The 23,307-nt window shown below is 41.2% G+C and overlaps 1 protein-coding gene across 1 annotated transcript; it reads right to left on the bottom strand.

The window, feature by feature from the left end:
• Nucleotides 1–75: 75 nt before the first annotated feature.
• wasf3b (WASP family member 3b) lies at nt 76–22,959 on the bottom strand. Its single transcript, XM_047349842.1, has 9 exons — nt 22,839–22,959; nt 15,693–15,839; nt 13,243–13,377; nt 12,927–13,080; nt 10,726–10,843; nt 10,296–10,477; nt 9,950–10,225; nt 7,730–8,046; nt 76–1,931 (listed from the first exon to the last, which is right to left on the bottom strand). Exons 2-9 carry the CDS (start codon nt 15,823–15,825, stop codon nt 1,774–1,776), a joined length of 1,473 nt encoding a protein of 490 aa, XP_047205798.1. The 5' UTR covers nt 15,826–15,839; nt 22,839–22,959; the 3' UTR covers nt 76–1,773.
• Nucleotides 22,960–23,307: the final 348 nt, after the last annotated feature.

Below are 23,307 nucleotides of genomic sequence, written 5' to 3'. Positions count from 1 at the left end.
CCGAAATCCCGCAGCCAGGTGTGTGTTGTGTCTGCGATGAGAGCAGAGCATTAAAGAGACGTGACAGCTCAGCAGTGATCCTTATTCATGATTTTATTTCTCTTTGGGTCAAAGGTTACAGAGTTACAAACTACCCCCTCCACACACACACACACACAAACACAAACACACACACACACAGCAGGAAGCGATTGCAAATGCAAGTGGCTCATTAATTATAAGACTTTTCACATATCTTTTATCCATCACCACAGTGTTTTAAACACCAGCCTTTGCCACATTACAATAAAAACGTCTATATATTTTAATTGTATTTTATGTGATAGGCCAACACAAAGTGGTGCGTAATTGTGAGGAGAAAATAAAATAAAAACAGAAATCTAAAAAGTGTAGCATGTAGACAGCAAACATAATGAACCCAGCCAGTATCCCCATGGGAAACATGGTGGTGGAAGCATCATGCTGTGGGAAAACCTTTCTTGGGAAGAAAATCTGTGGCAAGGTTTGAAAATTGATGTTCAGAGATGCTCCCCATCCTATCTGAGCTAATCTGGAGAGAAGAACATACAGAAACATCAGCCTCTAGATGTTAGGAGCCCATTGAGACATTCTCCAAAACACTTGCAGGTGTGAGAATGGCAAAAAGATGGTTTTACAAAGTAGCATTATCACTAACTGGCACTACGTATCATCCCTAAAGCAGCATCATGATTCTGAAACATGGTGGTGGCAGCATCATGCTGTGTGGAGGCTTTGTTTCAGTACAGACAGGGAAGCTATTTAGAGTTTTGGGAAGCTGGTAGAGAGTTGAAGCTGTAATTGTAGCCAAATTCAGTTCTGCAAAATTAATATTTTTTATTTGTAAAGAGATGTTAAAACCATGTTTTTTTTTTTATTACTTCCACTTTAAATACTTTGCGTTGGTCTATCACACAGGATCCTAATAAAATGCATAAAAGTTTCTGGCTGTAACCTGACAACATTTGAAGAAGTTCATAGGTTATGAATACTTATCCGAGTCCCTGTAAACTATTTTTTTCAAAGTGGGGTTATGTGGAGTTGCAATTTGCGGTCAGTATCTTCAGCACAGCAACAATTTCTAAGAACAGTTTGGGGAAACAGAAATCCACTTAGGATCCACTCTAATCTCAGCTTCTCCAAACAGGTCAATCAGATGGCCACCTCTACAAGTAAGACACTGACTACTAATGACACTGCCACACAACCCCGCTGAACTGCCCCTTTCAAACAGCCACCACTAAACGTTCCCCATTCTTCCAGTTATATTTCTCTGCAATTTCAAGACTTACCTCGGGATCTATAGCATAAACAGGTATTTCAGTAAAAACACTTAAAAAAAACATAAGTACATAGGTTAGCTCAAGAGGAAGGTTTCTAACAGCTCTAACACTTTCAAGCTTCAACTATACAGGAAATAATCACGTTCACGTGGTGTGTTTTTATAGAGAAACATCTACTTGGGTGTATTCACAATGCTTTAAAGTATATCGAAGCTCAGTGGTTAACAGAGTGGTCAGCGTTACTCGATATTTTAAGTTTAGGTAAGATATTTGTGCATATTTGCCAATATTTTCCAGTTTTAGTCCCTACAGCTTATATCAGCCCTATAGCATGTGATTGTGTTTAGGTGCAGCTTCTGTGTTTTACAGCAACAAAGTCTCTGATGGTCTGTGGATGTGTCACAGTGGGCATTCTTCAGGGTGAGCGTGAGATTAACCGTGTTTCAGTAGTTATCCTAGGTTTTTATATGTGTTAATCTGACCAGTCGTTTTCCTCCAACTCGGAGTCGTCCTCCGAGTCGGAGTATTCGACGGCGATGCGCCGTGACAGGATGGTGGCCACGTCGTTCCCAACAGGTTCTCTCTTAGCCTGCTGCTCCTGTTGCTCCTGCACCTTCTTCAGCTGGATGCCTGAAGATGGAAAAGCATATTTTTACCACTGCACTCTTTTAGAGCTTCTGAAACGTTCAAGAGATGGGGAAGAATTAAATACTTTGGACTCTACAGCACCCTCTACATCTATTGGAACCCCTGGTAAACCAACTTGAAACAAAATCCCCATCGTCACAATTATTTGCAATCCTTACAATTCCTATTAAATTAGTTTTTAGAATATCTTTTATGTAGATAGTTTACCTTTTTATATTCAAGTGCCAAATAGTTAGTTCATTGGTTTGTTAATAATACATAACTTCCTGTTTCCTTGGGTTATAAATATGATGTGACTCAGAAACCATTTTCTTTTAGCCTATCTTCAAAATGGGAAAGACGGGAGAACATGCCATTCAAGTAATATAGATGCGTGTTGATCTTCATAAGTCTGGACATTCCTACATGATGCTAAATAACTGCACTGAGCTGGAACTGCGACATATATGACAGGATGGATGGATGAATGATGGATGGATGGAAGTATGGATAGAAGGATGGATGGATAAAAGGACTCTTGACCCGCTGGTGTCGGCTGGAGCGCTGGGTAACGTCACTTCCTGTTTTCGCTGTTGGTGAATTGTTTGGTGTGTGAAGCTCTCTCGTTTGATCTGATTTCTCTCTACTGTGATATCTCTTACTTGTTGTAATACATAAGCACGTTAAAACACATACTTTCTGTTGGTACTTTTAACGTTTGGGGACTCTCCGTCTCTTACACGGTTTTTCCAGTAGTGGTAAAGGGTCGCTAGCTTAGCGTTAGCTTTAGCTCCATCATGGCTACCCGTTCTGCTGTTTCTCTCTCTGAGTCTCCTCCTCTCTGTGTCAGATGTTCAGTTACTCCTCTGCCTCCTTTAGTGATAATGGTACGTGTAATAAATGTAGCGTTTTTGTAGCTTTGGAGGCGAGGGTCCGCACTGTCACCGAGGGTAGCTCCCCGTAGCAGTCCTCCAGCAGAGCCCGCGCAGCCGGGGCTTCAGGCCAGCTGGGTGACGGTACGTAGAAAGCATAGTCCTAGATCCCAGACCACAGGTTAACACAGGACAACAGATTTTCCCCGCTCAGTGACACACCCGCTGAGAAGCCAACTCTGGTAATTGGCAGCTCCATAGTCAGAAACGTGGCACTAGAGACAACAGCGACCATAGTCAAATGTCTGCCAGGGGCCAGAACGGGCGACATCAAATCATACCTGAAACTGCTGGCTAAGGATCAGCGTAAATACAGTAAGATTGACATCCGGTTACGTCAATCGGAGGTCACCAAAGTTAGTGTTGCTTCGGTGTGTAAATTTGCCAAAACAATGTCGGACTCCGTCATTTTCTCTGGTCCCCTCCCTGATCTGACCAGTGACGACATGTTTAGCTTCATGCTGTCATTCAATCGCTGGCTGTCTAGGTGGTGTCCAGAAAACAATGTGGGCTACATTGATAATTGGCGAACATTTTGGGGTAAACCTGGTCTGATCCGGAGAGACGGCATCCATCCCACTTTGGATGGAGCAGCTCTTCTTTGTAGGAATCTGGCTGAATTTTATTAGCTCTCCAAAACTCTGACAGCTCAGGGTTCAGACCAGGAAGCAGGGTCGTAGTTTAACACTCCTTTCTGCAGCTTCTGTACTGCTACCCACCCATTACCCTATTAAGACAGTGTCTCGCCCACGGCCAAAATTCAATAGATTAAAAAATAATCTAAAAGGAGGAAATCAGGAAAATCTCATAAAAATAAATACAACTCAGACTGAAAAGAAAAATAAAACAATTAAATGTGGCTTACTGAACATAAGATCTCTCTCTTCAAAGACATTGTTAGTTAGTGACCTGATTTGTGACAATCAGATTGATTTATTTTGCCTCACAGAAACCTGGCTGCAGCAAGAGGATTATGTTACTATAAATGAGTCAACTCCTACTAATTATTTAAATTTTCACATTCCTCAAATTACTGGGCGAGGAGGAGGAGTAGCAACAATCTTTCAGTCGGATTTATTGATTAGTCCCAGACCAATCAATAGCTACAACTCTTTTGACTATTTAACCCTTAGTTTTCCTCATCCAAATTGCAAAGCACTAAAACCTCTTCTGTTTGTTGTTTTGTACCGTCCACCAGGTCCTTACTCTCAATTTTTAGATCAGTTTTCAGATCTTTTATCTGATTTAGTGTTAAATACAGATAAAGTTATTATAGTGGGGGTTTTAACATTCATGTAGACGCTGAAAGTGATAGCCTAAATATAGCATCTAATGCTATCTTAGACTCAATTGGCTTTGATCAAAACATTAACAAACCTACCCACCTTTGTCTTCATTCTCTGGACCTTGTGCTGACATATGGCATTGAGTGTAAAGACATAACAATATTCTCTCATAATCCTGTCCTGTCAGACCATTTCTTAATTACCTTTGAGTTTAATTTAACCGAGTACTCCACACCTGAAAGAAAATTTCATTATAGTAGATCATTATCAGACGATGCTGTAACAACCTTTAAAGAATCTGTTCCACTTTTAATTTCCTCATTATCACTGAAAAACACAGTGGAGGGCAATAATTCTGTTTCTGCCCTTTCACAAATGGATTCTCTTGTTGATAGTGTTTCTTCATCGTTGCGTGATGCATTAGACAATGCAGCCCCCTTGAAAAAGAAAATAATCATTAATAGGAGGCAGGCTCCTTGGTTTAATTCAGAGCTGCATACTTTAAAGCACAATGTTAGAAAATTGGAGAGAAAATGGCGCTCTACACACCTAGAGGATTCCTACTTAATCTGGAAAAATAGTCTACTATTGTATAAAAAGACACTTCGCCAAGCTAGAACAGCTTATTTCTCATCATTAATAGAAGAGAACAAGAATAATCCTAGGTTTCTCTTTAGTACAGTTGCTAAACTTATACAGAGTCATAGCTCTGTTGAGCCATCCATTCCCTTAGCTCTTAGGAGTCATGACTTTATGGGATTCTTCTTAAATAAAATTGATTCTATTAAAAAGAAAATCTTTGACATACTCCTGAAGACGATTACTTCATCCTCAGCAAGTGAGACAACATTGGAAATAACTGTAGAACCTGATTTGTGTTTAGACTGTTTTGATCCTGTGAAGCTTCCTGAGTTATCAGAAATATTAGCTTCATCTAAACCTTCAACTTGTATGTTAGACCCAATCCCAACCAAATTATTTAAGGAAGTGTTCCCTCTGATTACCAGCCCCATTTTAGATATGATTAACCTATCTTTAGTAAATGGATATGTACCACAGGCTTTTAAGTTAGCTGTAATTAAACCTTTACTTAAGAAACCTTCGCTTGATCGAGATGACTTAATAAATCACAGACCTATATCCAATCTTCCATTCTTATCTAAAATTCTGGAGAAAATAGTTGCTAATCAAATGTGTGAGCATTTACAAAGCAATGACCTGTTTGAAGAGTTTCAGTCAAGCTTCAGAGCTCATCATAGCACTGAAACAGCTCTGCTGAAAGTCACTAATGATATTCTTATGGCCTCATTTGATACAGTCGACCATAATATTCTCTTAAAAAGGCTGGAATATGCTGTATCACTTAACCTGGATGGCATTAAATTGACCTCCGATAATAAAGTAAAAAACCATGGTGTTATTTTTGACCAGGACATGTCATTTAAATCCCATATTAAACAGGTTTCTTGGATTTCCTTCTTTCATCTCCGGAACATTGCCAAAATTAGAAATATACTGTCCAGGAGTGACGCTGAAAAACTAGTCCATGCATTTGTTACTTCAAGGCTGGACTATTGTAATTCTTTACTATCAGGATGTCCACAAAATGCAGTTAAAAGCCTTCAGCTGATTCAAAATGCTGCAGCAAGAGTTCTGATGAAAATTAAAAAGAGAGATCATATTTCTCCTATTTTAGCTTCCCTTCATTGCTCCCTGTTAAATCCAGAATAGAATTTAAAATTCTCCTCCTCACATATAAAGCCCTTAATGATCTAGCTCCATCATACATCAGAGATCTGATTGGTCCATACGTTCCTAACAGAGCACTTCGTTCTCAGACTGCAGGTTTACTGGTGGTTCCTAGAGTCTCTAGAAGTAGAATGGGAGGCAGATCCTTTAGTTATCGAGCTCCTCTCCTGTGGAACCAGCTCCCAGTTTTAGTCCGTGAGGCAGACACCCTGTCTACTTTTAAGGCTAGGCTTAAAACTTTCCTTTTTGATAAAGCTTTTAGTTAGAGTGGCTTAGTTTATCAGGGAGGGAGCCTTCCTCCCTCTCTGTTGGTTGGAGTAAGGGGGAGTCAGGTTTAGCCTAAACCGGCTCAGTTATGGTTGAGGTGCAAACACACCCTCCATTTCTGCTACCTGTCTGACCCCTTCTCTTTTCCAATGGTTAAAATCAGTCTGACAGAGGGAGGTATCCCAATCCTTGTGGTTTTTAGTATAACAATGACCATCAGTGGGACCCTTTGTGGGGCGCCTTGAGACGACATTGTTGTAAATAAGCGCCGTTTAACTAAATAATCTGAACTGAAACTATCTGTGTAGTTATGCTGCTATAGGCTTAGGCTGCTGGAGGACATAATGACAACTTTCACCTTCTTCGCTACATTCTCACACTACTCTCCAATTTTGCATTATTTGCTGTTATTTCAGCTTTTAACTTTCTGTTCTCCCTCTTTTCTCTTCCTAGAAGCTACACCTGGCCTGACTCTGTGTCTACCTGTGACACCTTTCTGGAGAGGGGAATCGTCCGAGCTTCTGCTGGCAACAACTTAATGCTCACCCTCTACCGATGATCCACATAGCCCTGTCTTTTAGTGTTTAACCCTTTCTCTCTCCTAGACATGGAAATTGACTGAGCTTAACTGTAACTAATTATATGTGCTCTCTTTCAGACTCTAACCTTGAAAACTGGCTCAGAGTTTATCTGTTCTTTCTTTCTAGGTGAAACGACTAAAGGAGCTACATCCATTAACATTTACTTCTCCTTCCCATAGAAAGTACTCCTGGATCAGTGCTTCTTTGTTCTTTGTGTCTCTGCTCTGTTCTCTCAGACACCCAGTCGGTCGTGGCAGATGGCCGCTCACACTGAGCCTGGTTCTGCTGGAGGTTTCTTCCTGTTAAAATGGAGTTTTTCCTCTCCAATGTCGCTACATGCATGCTCAGTATGAGGGATTGCTGCAAAGTCAACGCCAGTGACTGTCCACTGTCTCTACATGCTCATCCAGGAGGAGTGAATGCTGCAAGTCACTGACTGGATGCAATCTGCTGGGTTTCCTTAGATAGAAAAACGTTTTATCCAATTTGAATAAAAAGCTAACTCCGACTGCACTGTTCAATTGTTAGGATTAATAGGAATGTATGAACCTTACTGTTGTGAAGTGCCTTGAGACAACATGTGTTGTGAATTGGCGCTATATAAATAAACTGAATTGAATTGAAAAATAGAAGGATGGATGGATGGATAATGGATGGATGAATGTAAGGATAGATAGATAGATAGATAGATAGATATAAGGATGGATAATGGATGGAAGTATGGATGGATGAATTTAAGGATAGATAGATAGATAGATAGATAGATAGATATAAGGATGGATAATGGATGGAAGGATGGAAGGAAGGAAGGATGCATTACAAAAATCCTCTTTACTTATTAAAACTTCTCTGAAGGTTAGAAAAAGTGTTCCTCAATGATAGACATAAGGGATGACTCAAGAGTTTTGCACAATACTCTACATCAGCCTTTTTGTTAATGTTGTTTCAACTAAATCTTCTCCTGTATAAAGTAAAATAAATCTTACCCATACGTATAGCAGCTAGCAGGTCACTGCGAGCGTCGCTGACCGCTGCGTTCTCGGCCTGCACCGTGGAAGACATCTTGTAAGATGTAGAGTGAGAGGCACCGGGTGGAACGGGTAGAGGTGGTGGACCTGGGGGACCAGGAGGAGGCGGAGCCGCTTGAGCTCCAGATACAGGTGGCGGGGCGTAGCCGGCAGAGACAGCCATGGGGCCGGGGGACATCGGACCTCCTGGTGGTGAGGCGAAGGCCGTCTGTGCAGAAGGTATGAGTGGGGCAGGGGGAGGTGGAGGAGGGCCAGTGTTGGCATACCCGTCCATACTGTAGAAAAAAAACAGAATGAGGAGGTAACACATATTATTGCAGCCAGTAGCAAAACACTAGGTGGCAGTAATAACACAAACATTTCACCTCAGAGCCTGAGCTGAGCTGTTTACTACTTTCCATACCAATTAAAGGCAAGTACTACTTGAACAAAAAAAACCCATTTGCCAATAGGTTAAAGCTCAGAGCTGTGTAAAATAATAAGAACCGGGCCTTTGTTAGCTGGATCCTCTAAATTAAATCCGCAAAGTGTCCCGGGATTAGACAATTATGTCCCCTGTTTCTCATTTGTTCTGTCATTAAAGTTTAATTGCTCAGGCAGGATAATGAAAGTAGGTGAATCCTTTTTAGGTAATGAGATTTTGAAAAAACCACATTAAACATCATCAGGTTTTCAGATTAACCTCAGAGGAACAACAGTAAAGTGACTGGAGGGAAAAAAAAAAAGAAATCAGTGTGTTGCAAATTGTTTTGTCAAAGTCTGAACTTAACCTGTTTGAATCTGAGAGCGAAACATAAAATGATGCCTGTAAACCTCCGTTAATTAAAGCTACATTCTGTTCTTCAGTATGTAGCTTTAATGTAGCTTTTCATACACTGCTTCTGTTGGTTAAGCTTGTTTTAATAAATAAACACAAGATGTAATTTGTCAGGAGCTGATTATTTGCCAGTTTATGATGGAAAAAAACTTTAGAGCTGTCAGAAAGAAAGAGTTTCTGTAAAAATCTGTTTCTGTGATGCAGGTATTTTATGTTCATGCTGAAAATGCAAAACACAAAGAAAACCGCAGATACATGATAAGATGTTCACACCCCTTGTTTTTTTTGGGGGGTTTTCAGTCTGTTTTATTTGGATTTTATGTAATAGACCAACACAAAGTGGAAGGATAATGATACTATGTTTTTAATCTGGTATTGCAAAACTATGCAAAGCGTGGCCTGCGTTTGTGTTCAGGCTCCTGACTCAATATCTTGTGTAATCAGTTTTCAAAATGCACTGACTGCTGCAAGCCCCACATTCAGAGACTGGCCCATTCTTCTTTAAATAACACCTCAAGTCCAATCAGTTTGGGTGAAAAGCATCTGTGCACATCCATTTTTAAGTCTTACTAAAACTTTTTAGGTCTGGACTTTAACTAGGCCATTCTAATGTATGTAAATGCTTTGATCTAAACCAGTCCACTGTAGCTCTGGCTGCATGTTTAGGGTCATTGTAATGCTGGAAGATGAACCTCTGTCCCAGTATCAACTCTTCTGCAGCATTTGATAGGTTTTCTTCCAGGATTGTCCCGTATTTAACTCCATCTCCTCGCCAACTCTGAGCAGCTATTCCACGCTGAAGAAAAGCATCCCCACAGCATGATGCTGCCACCACCTCGTTTTACCATGGGATGGTGTGGTCTGAGTGATGTGCACTGTTAGGTTTCTACCCCACATAGCACTTTGCATTTAGGCCTAAAAGGTTTCATTTTTTACTGATCTGACCAGAGCACCTTCTTCCACCTGTTTGTGGTGCCCACATGGCTTGTGGAAATCTGCAACTGGACTTTGTATGGCTTTCTGACACCACTGGCTCTCTTCTTGCTACTTCTGGATAAAGGCCAAACATTTATAGTAAATAACAAACGGTTGTCCTGTCAAGAGATTCTACCACCAAAGCTGTGAATTTCTGCAGCTCCTCCAAAGTTACCCTCTCGGCTGCTTCTTTAATAAATGTTCTCCTTGCCCAGGTGGTCAGTTTAGGTGGATGGACATATCTTGGTAGTTTTGTTTATTCTATTCTATTCTATTCTATTTAAAGGTCTAGTGTTTGTTTTTAATAAATGTTCACGTTGCAAAAAAAAAAAACAACAAACATAACAAAGACCAACTAGTGATTAAGTGAAGCCTTTTTTTTTTACCTGTAGTCCATTGGTGGCAGAGACATAAAACCACCATTCATGGCCTCAGCTGGTGGAGGAGGCAGAGGGGCTTGGTGGTGGTGAGAGCGACCCAGTGTCCCACCCTGGTAGGCCATCATGGTCCTTCCTCTGCCGTCGTGCTCGCTTCCTCCACGTGGGGCGTGTCCTGCAGCCATCTGGGCGGCCAGAATGCTGGGCGGAGGGCCAGAGTAGGTGTGGGCATGGCCGGCATGGTTCATACTGTTTGGGTAGTGATGCTGATCCACACCGTGACACCTGAAAGAAATAAAATAGTTACTGAGTTTTTAAAAACATAAAATAATGTTCTGTTTTTTTCTTTAAGTACCTGTTTTCTGGTGACATGGACCCTTCAGAGGAGGCTGCTCGGTCTCTGTGAATAGTGTGTCGGTGGTCTGGCCTCAGCTCCTTATCCAGAGCCATCATGTTCCACTCCTGCCGACGGTTCCGTGCCTTGCGGACCTTCTTAACCTCCCTCTGCAGCGTCCCATCCACACAACGCCTCTGCTCCTGCAGCAAAATAAATAAAACAGGCAATGTAGAGCTTCTCAAACTCTACATACAAATAAACTGCTAACGACAGGTTAAAGACATGGTTGTGGTACTTCTTATGAGCTTTCAAACCAAGTTCCACTGAAATTACTTTATGTTTTATTCCTCATACTGTGGGAGAAAGTTATGGTTGGCAGACAATTAAAATCTCATAAGCAGATGCGATCAAGCAATGTGGGAAATTAAATCCTAGCCATTTTTATTACCTTCTGCTTCCTCTTCTCTTTCCTTTTGTCCTCAGTGTCCTGCAGCATCTTTTCTTTCCACAAGTCAAAAAAGTAGGAGGGGTCTGTGTAAAATTTAAGGGCCTCCTTGTGATCATCTCTAAAGAAACAAGCACAAACAAGGTTATCCTAATTTACAGATCTCTCTTTGCATATCCACTCATCATCTGCATGAACGTCATATAATTATTGGGCTTATAATGAAAGCCGTTCTGGTTCCAGGGTTCACTGATTATACAAAAAATAACTTCAGTTAAGCAAACATCTTTCTCTAAGCTGTAAGCTACACTTCCTCACTCATATTTGGTTCAGTGTAGCAAGGACACATCACACTTTTCTTGGCTGTCAATAAGCTCCTGGCAACGTTCTGGCCGGTGTTTGACCACTCTTCTGATCAGAGTTGGTAAGGTTTAGGGAGGCACCAATATGAACATTTGGGCCGATATCAATATTAATTTTGCTATTATGGCCGATAATCGATATTTACCAATATTATATACATGTTTCACTACCCTTTTGACAGTGTGAAAAAACAACAGTATCGCTAACATTGCTTCTTTGCCTCAGTTAAAAACCCCACAGTCCTTCACTGCATCACTACCACTGTCACATGGGCCAGTTTTACATATCCGACTGATTTCTTAAGAAAAATGATAGTAATAGGCAGATACCGATGTTAATGCTGATATATTGTGCATCCCTAGTAGAATTCATCAGAATTTCTTGGTTTCCTGGCACAGACCCACCTATTAAGAACAGTCCACAAAGTTCTAACAGGGACGAGATCGGACCCATTCTAGATGCTCAGTGTTAACCATTTTCCATTCTAAAACCAGTTTTGAGGTGTGTTTGTGTTTCGATGGCTGCTTCAGTATGGCTGTCTTATTTTGTTATTTGTCTGTACTGCGACGTGACTTTGTCTTGTCTCATACTGTGTCTACGTGGTTTTTGTAGTCACTGAATTAAAGTCCACAACATATTTCCCTTAGGGGACAATAAAGTATGTTTGTCTTATCTTAAGTTTCCCCATCTTTGACCATCTATTTGGACGTATTCCTCCTTCTACCATTATTTCATCCACTTGTTGTAATGGACCACTAACACTGTCAGCAAAACAGACCCTCAGCATGACGCCTTCATCGCCATGCTTGACAGGTTGTACTAGGTTCTTAGGTTCGAACGTCTCAAAATGCTCCTGGTCATCGTGGTCAAGCAGTTACATATCTGTTTTATGTCTTTCCGTTTCTGCAGAAGGCATTTGGGTTGTTCAAGAGAGCAGCTGCACACTTCAGTCTAGTTTGAGTGTGTCTGTTTAGAAGCAGGAACCGGTCCATGGAAAACTTGCTTCATTGTAGACAGTGACACTGGTGTTCCAGCAGTCTCTGATTCATGGCACAGCTGAGTTTTGGTGATTCCTGGAGTGTTCCTGGACATCCTAACCATCTACTGACAGGGCCGGATCAGAAAAAAGCCACAATAAATTGAAATCTGAGCATCAAATTCTTGCTTTTTTAGACCATTGTATAATAATTCTAACCTGGAATAATAATTAAAATGTATCATCAAAAACACAAAATTAATGTAAACGTCTGGCCAGAAATGTATGTCAGTGCTGTTGCATTGCAGAATGACGGATATGTTCATGTGAACTTTAGAAGTAGGTCAGAAGCAACCATGTTTCCATATAATTTAGATAAATTTCTGCAGAGGTCAATACAAGATCAATAACTATAACTGAGCATAAAATGAAAACTAACTTAACAATTACAACCAGAGATCATTGGTGCACAAATACTTTAAGCTCTCTTACTGTTGGACTGGATCAGAATTAGGTCTTTTTTTAACAGAATCTCGTATTTTTCAAAATCACAGCTGTTTAAAATTTTATAATTTGTAAAATATGCATTTAGTAACTCAAGGTTTCCTATGGATATCTTCCTTGATGCTACTAGATGGAAAAAAAAAATAAAAAATCAAGCATATTTAATCAAAATGTTATGAGAAATATGACCCTTTTTTTTTTTTTTATTACGTGGAACCAGAATCAACTTCATACGACAGTCTTTAAATGCTTGTAAATAATTTAGAATCACAGTTGTTGAATAAAAGGTTGTTTTCACATAAAGAGCCAGAAGGAAGGCCTAGCGTTTGATAAACATCTAGAAACCTCCAGAACCCCCGACCTGTAAGGCGTGAGGATGGTGAGGGGTGGAGGCTTGTTGCTCAGGTTGTACATCTCTTTGACAGGGTTGGGCACGCTGCTCTTGGACACCACCTGCTGGTCTTGTGTAGTGGCGCTCTTAAAGGCCTTTCTCATGTTGATATCTTGCAGAGAAACTGAGGGCACAAAATCAATCAGATGAAAGAGGAGAGATGATTGCACTACTAGAAGACTAAATTCAAAACAGGGATTTTGCTGGGTAGAACTAGCCAAATAAAACACAGAAGACTGACAATGCTTTGGTGACAGATGGTGGCTTGCTCTACCCTTCTACCCACCTTCCTCCACTGTGGAGTCCAGCTGCGTGACTTTGATGGCGAGCCGGTCGATGCGGTCCTGCAAAGAGTTGGCACGCAGGTAGAAATTGTTGGCCTCGTTAAACAGCTCGCCAAATATGTCCTCTGCATGTTTGCCTGGAGAAAAGAGGAGCAAATAAAGAAAGAAGAGATGGGCGACTGAAGGAGTAGGAGGGAGACTTTAATCTTCATTCCTAGCCAAGCAGATCCCCATGGAGGCTGAAGTCCAATCAATACAACGATAATGTGATACAATGAGAAAAAGGAGTGGAAGGATCTGTGCTGGGAAATGTAGCTCATACAACTCCAAAAAGAAATTACCTCATGAATAATTTAACACCAGCCAAATATAAATCTACCAAACTGAACTCGGAGCATATTAGTTTGCAGCAAGTGACCAAAAGCATCTGCGTTAGTCTTCAATCCCATTGTTTTTCTACTCACCCATAAGACCTTGCTACACTCTGTGTTTTTGGGTTATGTGCCTGCCAGCTTATTACATCTTTTGCCCCGTCTTCTTAAACAAAATAGCTCAAGAGCATCTGTGAACTTTATCTCCATCCATCTTTCCATCAACTTCCACCAGCTTCCCTGTCCCTGTCGAAGAAAAGCATCCCCCACATCATGATGCCGGCACCACTATGGTGCCATGTTAGTTTTCTACCAAACAGCGTTTTGAACGTAGGCCAAAAGGTTCAGTTTTGGTATCACCTGACCAGAGCATCAGCTTCCACAAACTGCAAAACATACCTTCCTCCAACAATGGCTGTTGCCCTCCTCCATGGGTGCCAAATTAGTAAAATGCATGACTTCTGCAGGGAACTGAATGCAAACGTAAAGTACTTTGTGTCGGTCCATCTCATTTCATACCAGTGAAGTAAACTGAAGTTTGAAATTGACACGACAAGGAGTGAAAAGGTTTAAAGGGTATAAATATAAATGCAAGCCCAGTATTTCTGAAAATGTAGAGCATTGACTTAACATTTATTGACATATTTATGAGCCAAAGTGGAAAAACAGGGTGGTAAAAAATGATTAGTATTTAATTAAAGCATTCTAGAGAAAATAGGTTAACATTTTTTAACCCAAGCAATTGCTCCTTCATACAGTTTACAAATATTTCTGGAAAACATCGGTCCCATCCCTGTAAGTTGGGGAGGAAGTAGCATGCAATAAAATGGACAATGTTGCTCAATGCAACACTGATTAAAACCAAATGGGAGAACTTTCATTCTAGCTTTAATGACTATTTCAGTGCAGAACATTATGTCCAATGTTGTATGCAGAATGGCAAACAAGGGGCTATTTCTGTCACGCCTGCTGACAGGATGGGCTGCAGGAAAAACATTTAGAGGAAGGAAGAATCCCAAATCTGTCACGCTGAGCCCGTCAACTCCGGCCTCTCTCTTTATGGTCTGGCCACACACACACACACACACACACACACACAAGCACAAAAAAATCTACGGCGGACACAGTGTGTAGATTTCCTCTGTCAGGCCCTTGAAAGCATTTATATTTAACCCGCACAGCTGCTGTTCAAGGGCCAACTCCCTCAGCAGGAACTTGACACAATAAGATGGAGACAGAATCAACATAGACGGGGCCAGAAGAGCAGAAAGGATGGACGTTTTCCTTTATCCCAGCAAAGATCACAACAAACTTTCAACACAGTTCACGTGAGAGCTGGAAAATGAACGCAGCTCTGTGTCAAATAAAAACACATTAACAGCCTGATGGACGGTGCTATAAAAACTCCCAACATATCGACAGATCAGCCCGTGAACAGCTTTCAGATAAACACACACTCTGAGGCACTCGTCCAGTGAAACAGCGCAGTCACATGTCCACTGCTGGATGGATAAGTCCCTTTTGCGCCGCTGTCTGAAATGATTACATTTCAGCGCTCGCTGCTCCAGTGTGAGGCTGTTGTAAGCCTGCAGCTAACCCTCTGACCCCTCCGCCACTGTAACCATGACGACACGCAAATCAATCACAGCTTCGTGATTAATGATGAAGCCATGTGATCCGGCACAAAGAGGATACACAGAGTATAAACATCATCGCGCTGAGCTTAACGGGGTAAAAGCCTGAGGGTGCTGTAGTCTGCATCTGTTGATAGTTTCTGTTTTAATTTATTCAAATTCAAGTCGTTTTGGCAGCAGTTTGTTTAATTGAAAGTCTCATCTAGGGACACAGCATTTGATTGGAAGAAGATGCTCTGCTCAGATGAGCCTAAATGCAAGAGCGCTGCACACCACCTGAAACACACCTTCCCCATGGTGGCACATGGTGGTGGCAGCATTATCATGTGGGAATGTTTTTCCTCAGCTTAGACATGGAAACTGGACAATAAATAAAGCCACAAAATGTGAAAAATTGAATACTTTTGCAGTTGATCGTTGAGCGTCTGATGAGTGTGTGTCTCTTACTCAGGCTGCTGAGCTGACGGATGATGGCAGACAAGGTGTTGTTCATCACACACTCCAGCTCGCTGCCGATCCCATCCGGCAGTGCCCCCCGGCAGAGGTGACGCGGCTCGATGTTTCTCTTCACCAGCGGCATGGCGAGGCCTCGAGCTGACAACAAACCGCAGGGAATAAGGATGGATCAAACACACACCCAATGAGACACAGATGTAGATGGTCAGCATCAAATCTGCAGAGCCGTTAATGAGCAAAAAACATTGATTAAACTCCTAATTGCTTCAATGACTGATGCTGCAGTTTATATATCAGAAAGCAGTCAGATTTCCCAGGAGTGACATTTAATTGCAGAACCGGGTCAGGTTTTACAGATTAAAACCAAAGCGGAGCGACGGATCTTCTAAAAAACACTGGAAACATGAAGCACATTTTCATGTCAAAGCATGCACACAACCACAGGTTTAGTTTTAAGACCAATGGTAGGGTGGGGAGCCTGCTCCGACGGGCCTTCATCTAACCCTTCAGCAGGGATGGGTTACTGACAACACAAATGTTATTTAACCATTCCACCAAGTTGTTAGTGTGAAAGCTTCAGCGCAACCAGTAGAACCAGTAAAATATGCAACCCATATTCAGAGGCTTCAGTCCTCCACAGCCTGCCACGGGTTCAAGTCCCAGCCCAGGTGACCTTTGCTGCATGTCTTCCCCTCCTCTCCACCCATTTCCTGTCAGCTTAAGGAAAATAAAGGCCACTAGTTACATGTAAATGGCTATTCCACAGTTATTACGGAACCCTGGGCTGTATTTGGTTACAGCTACTTGAAAATCTAACATGCTGAACTGGATAATTTCGCAATGAACAAGAATTGTTTTGTGCCGCTAGTGACCCATCGATAGCTAGACAGCAAGAAGGGCAGAGAGGGAAGGGGAAGCCGCCTCCATATATGATGCACCTGCCTTACCCCCGAGCCGCAGGGCACCTTTTTTAAAAACACAGTTTGGTTTTTAGAAAACCTTTATTAATTTGTAAAAACGCAAAAATTAGGGCTTCCACAGCCCTGTTCAGTGACTGGCTGGTTATAAACTAAAATATACCATCTACAAAGTCATTGAAATACTGATGGATGTATTAAGTCATTTAGAAGCCAGAGTTACATCAATGAATATCCTTATGTTAAAATGGCTCAATCAAAGTCCAGATCTAAATCCAAGAGAAAATCTGGAAGGACTTGAAAACTGATGTTCACAGACACTGTCCATTTAATCTGACCAAGCCTGAGATACCTTGCAAAGAACAATGAGGGACGATTTAAGCTGGTAGAGACGTATCCCCAAGACTCCCAGCTGTTACTGCAGAGAAAGGTGGTTCTACTGCAGAGCTGAATACCAAGGCACACAACATTCGCTAGATTTTTATTTGTAAAACAAAATGAGAACTATGCATAATGAAATCCTCCCAAAACACATGGCAGTGTGTGGACGTAATGAAGCAAAATGTGAAAAGGTTTTCTGCAAAGCACTGTATGTAGTGTAAAAACAAGTGGTGTGTGTGGGCTGCTGACCGAAGGATAGTGAATGACGAGCAAAGCCAGACTCCTGGCGACCAGAGGAAAGATTAAAGCATTAGACAAGGGAAGATACAACATGCCAGCTAATCCCAGGGCAGCTCGTCACAGGTCCAGCTGGAAAACTGTCACAGCCGGTAATTCTGCTTTGCACCAAAAGAAGAAAAACATAAATAAAAACTTTGTTACGTCCGAAGCTCTTTGGCTTTCTACAGACAATAAACTGTGCTTTGCTCAAACCCACTGCCACTCTGAACATGATTCAATAACTTAGACCTCAGTCACGAAGGATCAGACACTCTTATTCTCTGTAGTTAAAAGGACTACAAGCAGGAGAGAACCCAGAGCATCAGAGTGGTGGTCTTGTCAGTCCCTCCTGCTTCCTGTTTTCGAAGCCCGAGTTCTCCCCCTGTTTCCTGGTCTTCCTCTGGTGTCTCCTAAAACCTTCCCGTCCAAACACTTGGGAAGAACAATACAGTTACGGCTGGACAAGCAACCAGAAGGACAGTTCTCACACAGTTGAGTTCAGAAAAAGGATTCGGTTTTGATTATGATCCCAGGGCGTTTTTACTGCACAGCTTTGCTGAAAAATGGGAGAAAAGAGAGAAATCAGCAGAAAAAAGCAGGTTGCAGCGACACGGGAGATCTGGCAGCCTGACGGGGGGCTAATAATAGCAGGCTGGCGCAGGAACTGTAGGAAACACAGAATAAAACATAAAGGAATGGGAATTCTTGGCAACAACTTGATATGTAAAGTATAGTCTAATTAAAATCCAGACTTTGACTAGGTCACACCAAAACCTTCTTTTTTGTGCCATTTCTGCTGCTTCAGGTCTTTGTCCTGCTGCATAAGCTTGACGTCTTAAACGGGTGGACGGACATTCTCCTTCAGGATTTTCTGCCATAGATCAGAAATCATGGTTCTATCAATATGGTAAATCTCTCAGGTCTGCAGCAGCAAAGCAGCCCCAGACCATCACACTACCACCACTATGTTTGACTGCCAGTATGATGCTCTTTTTGTGAAATCCTGTGTTCGCTCTATGCCAGAGGTGGCAGCAGAGGCTGGAGTCCCAAAGCCTTGGTAACCCGTTCCAGTCTGAAACACATGAAGCCCAAATGTATTCAAACCTCTGGCAGGTTTAGATTTTAAAGTATTTTCATTCAACCAAGAGTTTTGTTTTTGAAAGAAAATAAAACAGGTGTACGATTATAAAACAATACAAAAGTGGTATCAACTTTGAGAAAAATTATTTATGTTTTAATTTGATTTCTTAGATCTTTTGGCCTACTTCAAGTTGTCAGACAGGTTCCAATAATGTGATTTCTTGATTCTACAGGTTTGACAATAATCAAGACCGAGTGTGGCTGGTGAAGTCGAGCTCCGCCTTGCCAAAAAGTGTCGATCATCATCACTTACGTTATCTCTGTTTGATATTATTAAGAACCTGAAACCTGTAAGTGTGACAAAAAAACAAAACAATACATCGGTATTGTTAAGGTAAGGCCAATATGAGGACATTTAACACAATAAAACACAATGTCTCAGCAGGAAACCACAGTAATTACATAGTGTCATTAAACGACGATGGCCACTGCTGTTCACCCAGAACAATTTCCACCCGCAGACACGGCCCTCCTCCGGCTCTGTTCCCAAGCAAGATCAGGCAGCATCGTGCCGTCAAGCTAAAACAAAGTGTAAAATCACTCCCACAATGTGCTGCCACGCAGACACCGCCAATAAGATGCCCGCAGTGTCCCAAAACCACAGCTTTTATCTTTCTACATGAACACTTTGGAAACACTGTGCTTTCTGTTGGAAATGAGGTGATGCAAATTAGAAGATTGCGTGTTTTTGCTCACACTGTCTGACTAGCATGACAATCATGCTGATGAGGCGAAATAATGAGCAAACCAGAGGGGGGGGGGGGGGGGTGAACCATTTCTTGCTTTTGAGACATGAGGGGAAAGAGGAGGGCGCTAAATGAGACACCAAGTGGGATAAGAGTGGGACGGATGAGATACGGATGAGTGTGTGTGTTTTAGGGACAAGTGGGAAGTAGACAACAAGGTATGTATATGTGATATGTGTGTTTCTGTGTTTGTGTAAGGGAGAAAGACTGGATGGAGTTGGGGGATGGGTATGAAGAGGGGCCTCAGGGGAGCCACTGAAAGGTTCCCGGGACAATAGAGCTCCGTTCACACAGCAACAGCTCCAGCTCCCTCATGAATCCCCCCCCCCCCCCCCCCCTCCTCCTCCTCAACCTTCTTTAAGCCCCCCCCCCCCCCTCCACAAAAAGCAAAGCAGCCGAGCGCTCGTTCCTCAGAGAAACTGAGCTCAAACTTGACACATATTTCCTGCTCCTAACACTTCCTCGGGGTCATGTGTTTGGATGCTTTAATCGTTAAACACAACATGCGCAGTCAGCCGTTCACCAAAACATCACACCAGGTAGCCTCTTAAATGTCCCATTAGCAGCCCAAAAAAAGCTCTGTCTTTGATCCCCAGAGATGTGACAGTCAGGCTGCATCCTGGGCAAAATTTAGCCCTCCTGGGCCCTCTGGCAGCCCTCCGGCAGGACGCGTCCACGGACCGGGCCTCACTACTATGGCTGCGAGAGCTCCATTAAGTTCTGAAATGGGGAGTCATTACCAATTTATGCTCCGAGTCCAGCTTCTCATGTCGGAGAGTGTTTTGCTTATTCTGCTGTTATAAATAATTCATCCTGGATTACGTCACATCTCACTGCCCTAAATATGATGTCTGAAAACAAAAAAAGAAACAATCTGCCGTAGAGTCTTTCCTGTCCAGGAACGTCTACTTGTTCTAATAATATTCTGGGACAAAAATAGTGCAAAATGTATTTTTGTATTGCATCCTGGCAGACTGAGAAGAGGATTTTCACCCATTTCTAATTCTACGAACTATAACATAGAAAAGAGAAATGTAAAGTAGGTTTTATCCATCCAAGCATATAAACTTTAACAGATTTTTAACTCTTAACTAATTTTGTTACAAGTATTTTCGACATCTACCTCTTTAACAAAGTAAGTACTTTTCTCCAAAACCTGCAGTATTAAGTACATATATTGCTAAATATATTTTACACATTCTGCATAATAATAGGGCTGCACTGTGGTGAAGTTGGTAGCGATGTTGCCTTTCAGCAAGAAAGTCCTTGGTTTGACTCCCGGCCAGGGGTCTTTCTGCATGGAGTTTGCATGTTCTCCCCATGCATGCGTGGGTTCTCTCTGGGTACTCCGGCTTCCTCCCACAGTCCAAAAACATGACTCTTAGGTTAATTGGTCTCTCTAAATTGCCCTTAGGTATGAATGGATGTGTGCACGGTTGTGTCTTAAAAGCATCCAATGAACAATTCAGTTGGAATTTTCTGACAACAGACTCCTGTATCAAGCTTTAACAAGTCAAGTTTCAAAAAGGTCATCAAATTACATGCTGCTGGTTGATGTCTTTATAGATCTTGATTTCTGAGTGTCTACAGTTTCAGGTTCCCTTCGGTCTTGGCCCCTCTCGGACTAGCTGTTAGCTTCAGCCTCCAGGACCAGCTAATCTGGATTTATATCAAATGAAGCAGCCCAGATAATTTACGACAGAAGGTAGGATATTAACTACGCAAACCTCTCAACAGAACACCACTTCAAAAACCCTGAACTATACCTATAAAGTGATAGATTTCCTAGAGTGAGGTTCAATAGAGTTGTTATCAGCAGTCAACTACTTACCTGCAGTAATATTATTTGTGTCGTTTTGCTACAATGTTCTATATATTTTGCATCATAGTTTTGATGTCTTCACTGTGTATCTATAATGTAGGAAGTAATACAATAAAGAAAAGAGATATAGCAAAGGTGGTTGGGGTTGATAATATGTATTGAGAGTCATCTTTTGCAAACGTAACAGTGGTGTATAGGTTTATATTGCAGTGTTTGCATGAACCACTTTATGATTTTTGGGATTGAGGGTGGCAGAAATGTGCTTCACCACTCTAGCTAACTGTTACCTCTACTCTGTGAGGAAAAATCTACCTTTTTCTCCAAACTGGGATTGTTCAGACTACTTTCCATGACAGATACAACACTGACTGCTAATACCAGCTTTAACAAATCCCACTTAAGAATAAGAAAGGTATCCCTGCATCTATTCAGTAAAGTTTTTTAACCTAACATTTTTTTTAATTTATGCATTTAAAACCATCTGCATATCTGTTAAGCTGCTGACTGCATGCTGTGCATGAGCAGATTGCCTGACTAAAAATGTACCTATTAACAGCTTATGTTTGTTACTATATAAATCGTGAAAAGGTAAGATTTTCTGCACAATAAGCACAGAAAACTTCAATTGAATGTAGATCATTTATATTTTTGCTTAAATCGTCATATCAAAACCAAAATATTGAAAAAAAATAAATATTACGGGACATTATTATAACTAATAATCAATATGTTACATTCTTTGGCAGCCGTTGTAATTGTTACTTTTCTGTTTAAAATTAATTCCTTACCAGCAAATGCCCTAAAAACAGATTTGAATGCAAACATGACACAAAGGTGTCATAATCCTAATGGTTCAATAAATGGGATAAGAAGCTATTTTATTTCAGGCCAGTCCATTAAATTATTCAGTTTTTAATAATTGCACAAATTAAAAACTTAACAGCTCTGGTAGCTAACTGTTTTTCCTATTTAGAAGAAATATTGAGCATTTATTTGGGTCTAGTCAGAGAGGGATTTTATATTTTCGTTTAATCAACAAACAATTAGCATTGAGGACTGTCTCAATTACAAAATGCAACGACTTGCACCTTATGTTTCTAATGGTCGGTTGTCATATGTAACAAAAATGTAAATATGTAATATTTTATTTGGGGATTAGATCTAATAAATCACATGTTGTATTTTATATTGTAAAATTGTACTGAATATCGTTCACATTGCAAATCCTAGTTTAGCCATTCTACAATATATTTTACTTTTTATTGCACTACTTTGATTTTTTTTAAATCCTTACAATATTTAGTTTAGCCTGCATAATATTTAGATTTTTATATTTCCAGTTTAAGCGCTTTCCTGCTTTTCCTTGCCCTCCGGTTTATAAATACACACACACACACATACACACACACACACACACACACACACACAGAGGCGTAAATTGATGGCAACCGCGATCAATCACTGTTCCGCACCGTCGCTTCTCGTTACCAATACACTGACCCACATCTGTTCATCTCTCTCGCTCCTCACTTTTCTACGATTTTAATCTAAATTGAATCTGGCGTCTTTGGTTTGGTTGTCTTACAAACGCGACTTATTATTATTTTTTGGTTAAATAGCTTCAAAGTAATCTCATAGCAGGGATAATATTCAATGTTTCGGGGTCGTGTTTTATATTATCCTCCGCCGGGGTCCGCTCTGATTGACCACTCTGGCTAGCTAGCTTACGTCCAGTCTTTTACTATTTAGTTTGGTCAAATTAGGCCGAAGTCGGCACAAATATCTATATAAATGTCATAATTATAATAAATGGTATCACTATTGGTTGTAAAAAGTATCAGAAGGCCCTCACCAGAACTTGAAATATTAGAAGAAATCACTCCGTCCGCATGTCCCGTTAGTTACTCCTACTAGCTCTGCCATCCTGTGTCCCCCCAACCCGTCTGGTCACTCCGGGGAAAATCCTTTGAGGATGAACACACGCCCACCAGCCGTTTTAACCAATCACATTTCAAAGCTGAGGATTTATCACATGACCGACGTTCGTACTAACCAATAGAATCTCTGTAGGAGAGACTGACAGGGAACCTCCCCAGCTCTGAAGCAATGCTGAGAATGGAAGAGGCGGGACAACAGTTGGGCGTTGCTCAAGGGATTCTTTCCCACCATTCAAGTAGCTTGTCTACATCATAGATGCCATTAATGAAAATATTTACAATCTCTGTTTTATTGACTTCATAAAATCGCGTTCAGTAGCCACAGAGGTTTTCAGAGTGTTTCTAAATAATCACAGGGCACTAATACAATAAGGAAGCCGAGTA

Source organism: Girardinichthys multiradiatus, chromosome 21, assembly GCF_021462225.1.
Source record: "Girardinichthys multiradiatus isolate DD_20200921_A chromosome 21, DD_fGirMul_XY1, whole genome shotgun sequence".
Lineage (NCBI taxonomy): Eukaryota > Metazoa > Chordata > Actinopteri > Cyprinodontiformes > Goodeidae > Girardinichthys > Girardinichthys multiradiatus.
Note: the sequence above shows the minus strand (reverse complement) of the source record. Positions and strands in the feature narration are given on the sequence as shown.

Bases quoted from the DNA above. Each gene is read 5' to 3' on its own strand.
- wasf3b (XM_047349842.1), bottom strand. From the start codon at position 15,825: ATGCCGCTGGTGAAGAGAAACATCGAGCCGCGTCACCTCTGCCGGGGG. The intron at 13,378-15,692 runs GTAAGAGACACA...TCTTTTCTCCAG, and splicing joins CCGTCAGCTCAGCAGCCTGA to GCAAACATGCAGAGGACATA. The intron at 8,047-9,949 runs GTAAAAAAAAAA...TTTTTTCTACAG, and splicing joins CTGCCACCAATGGACTACAG to TATGGACGGGTATGCCAACA.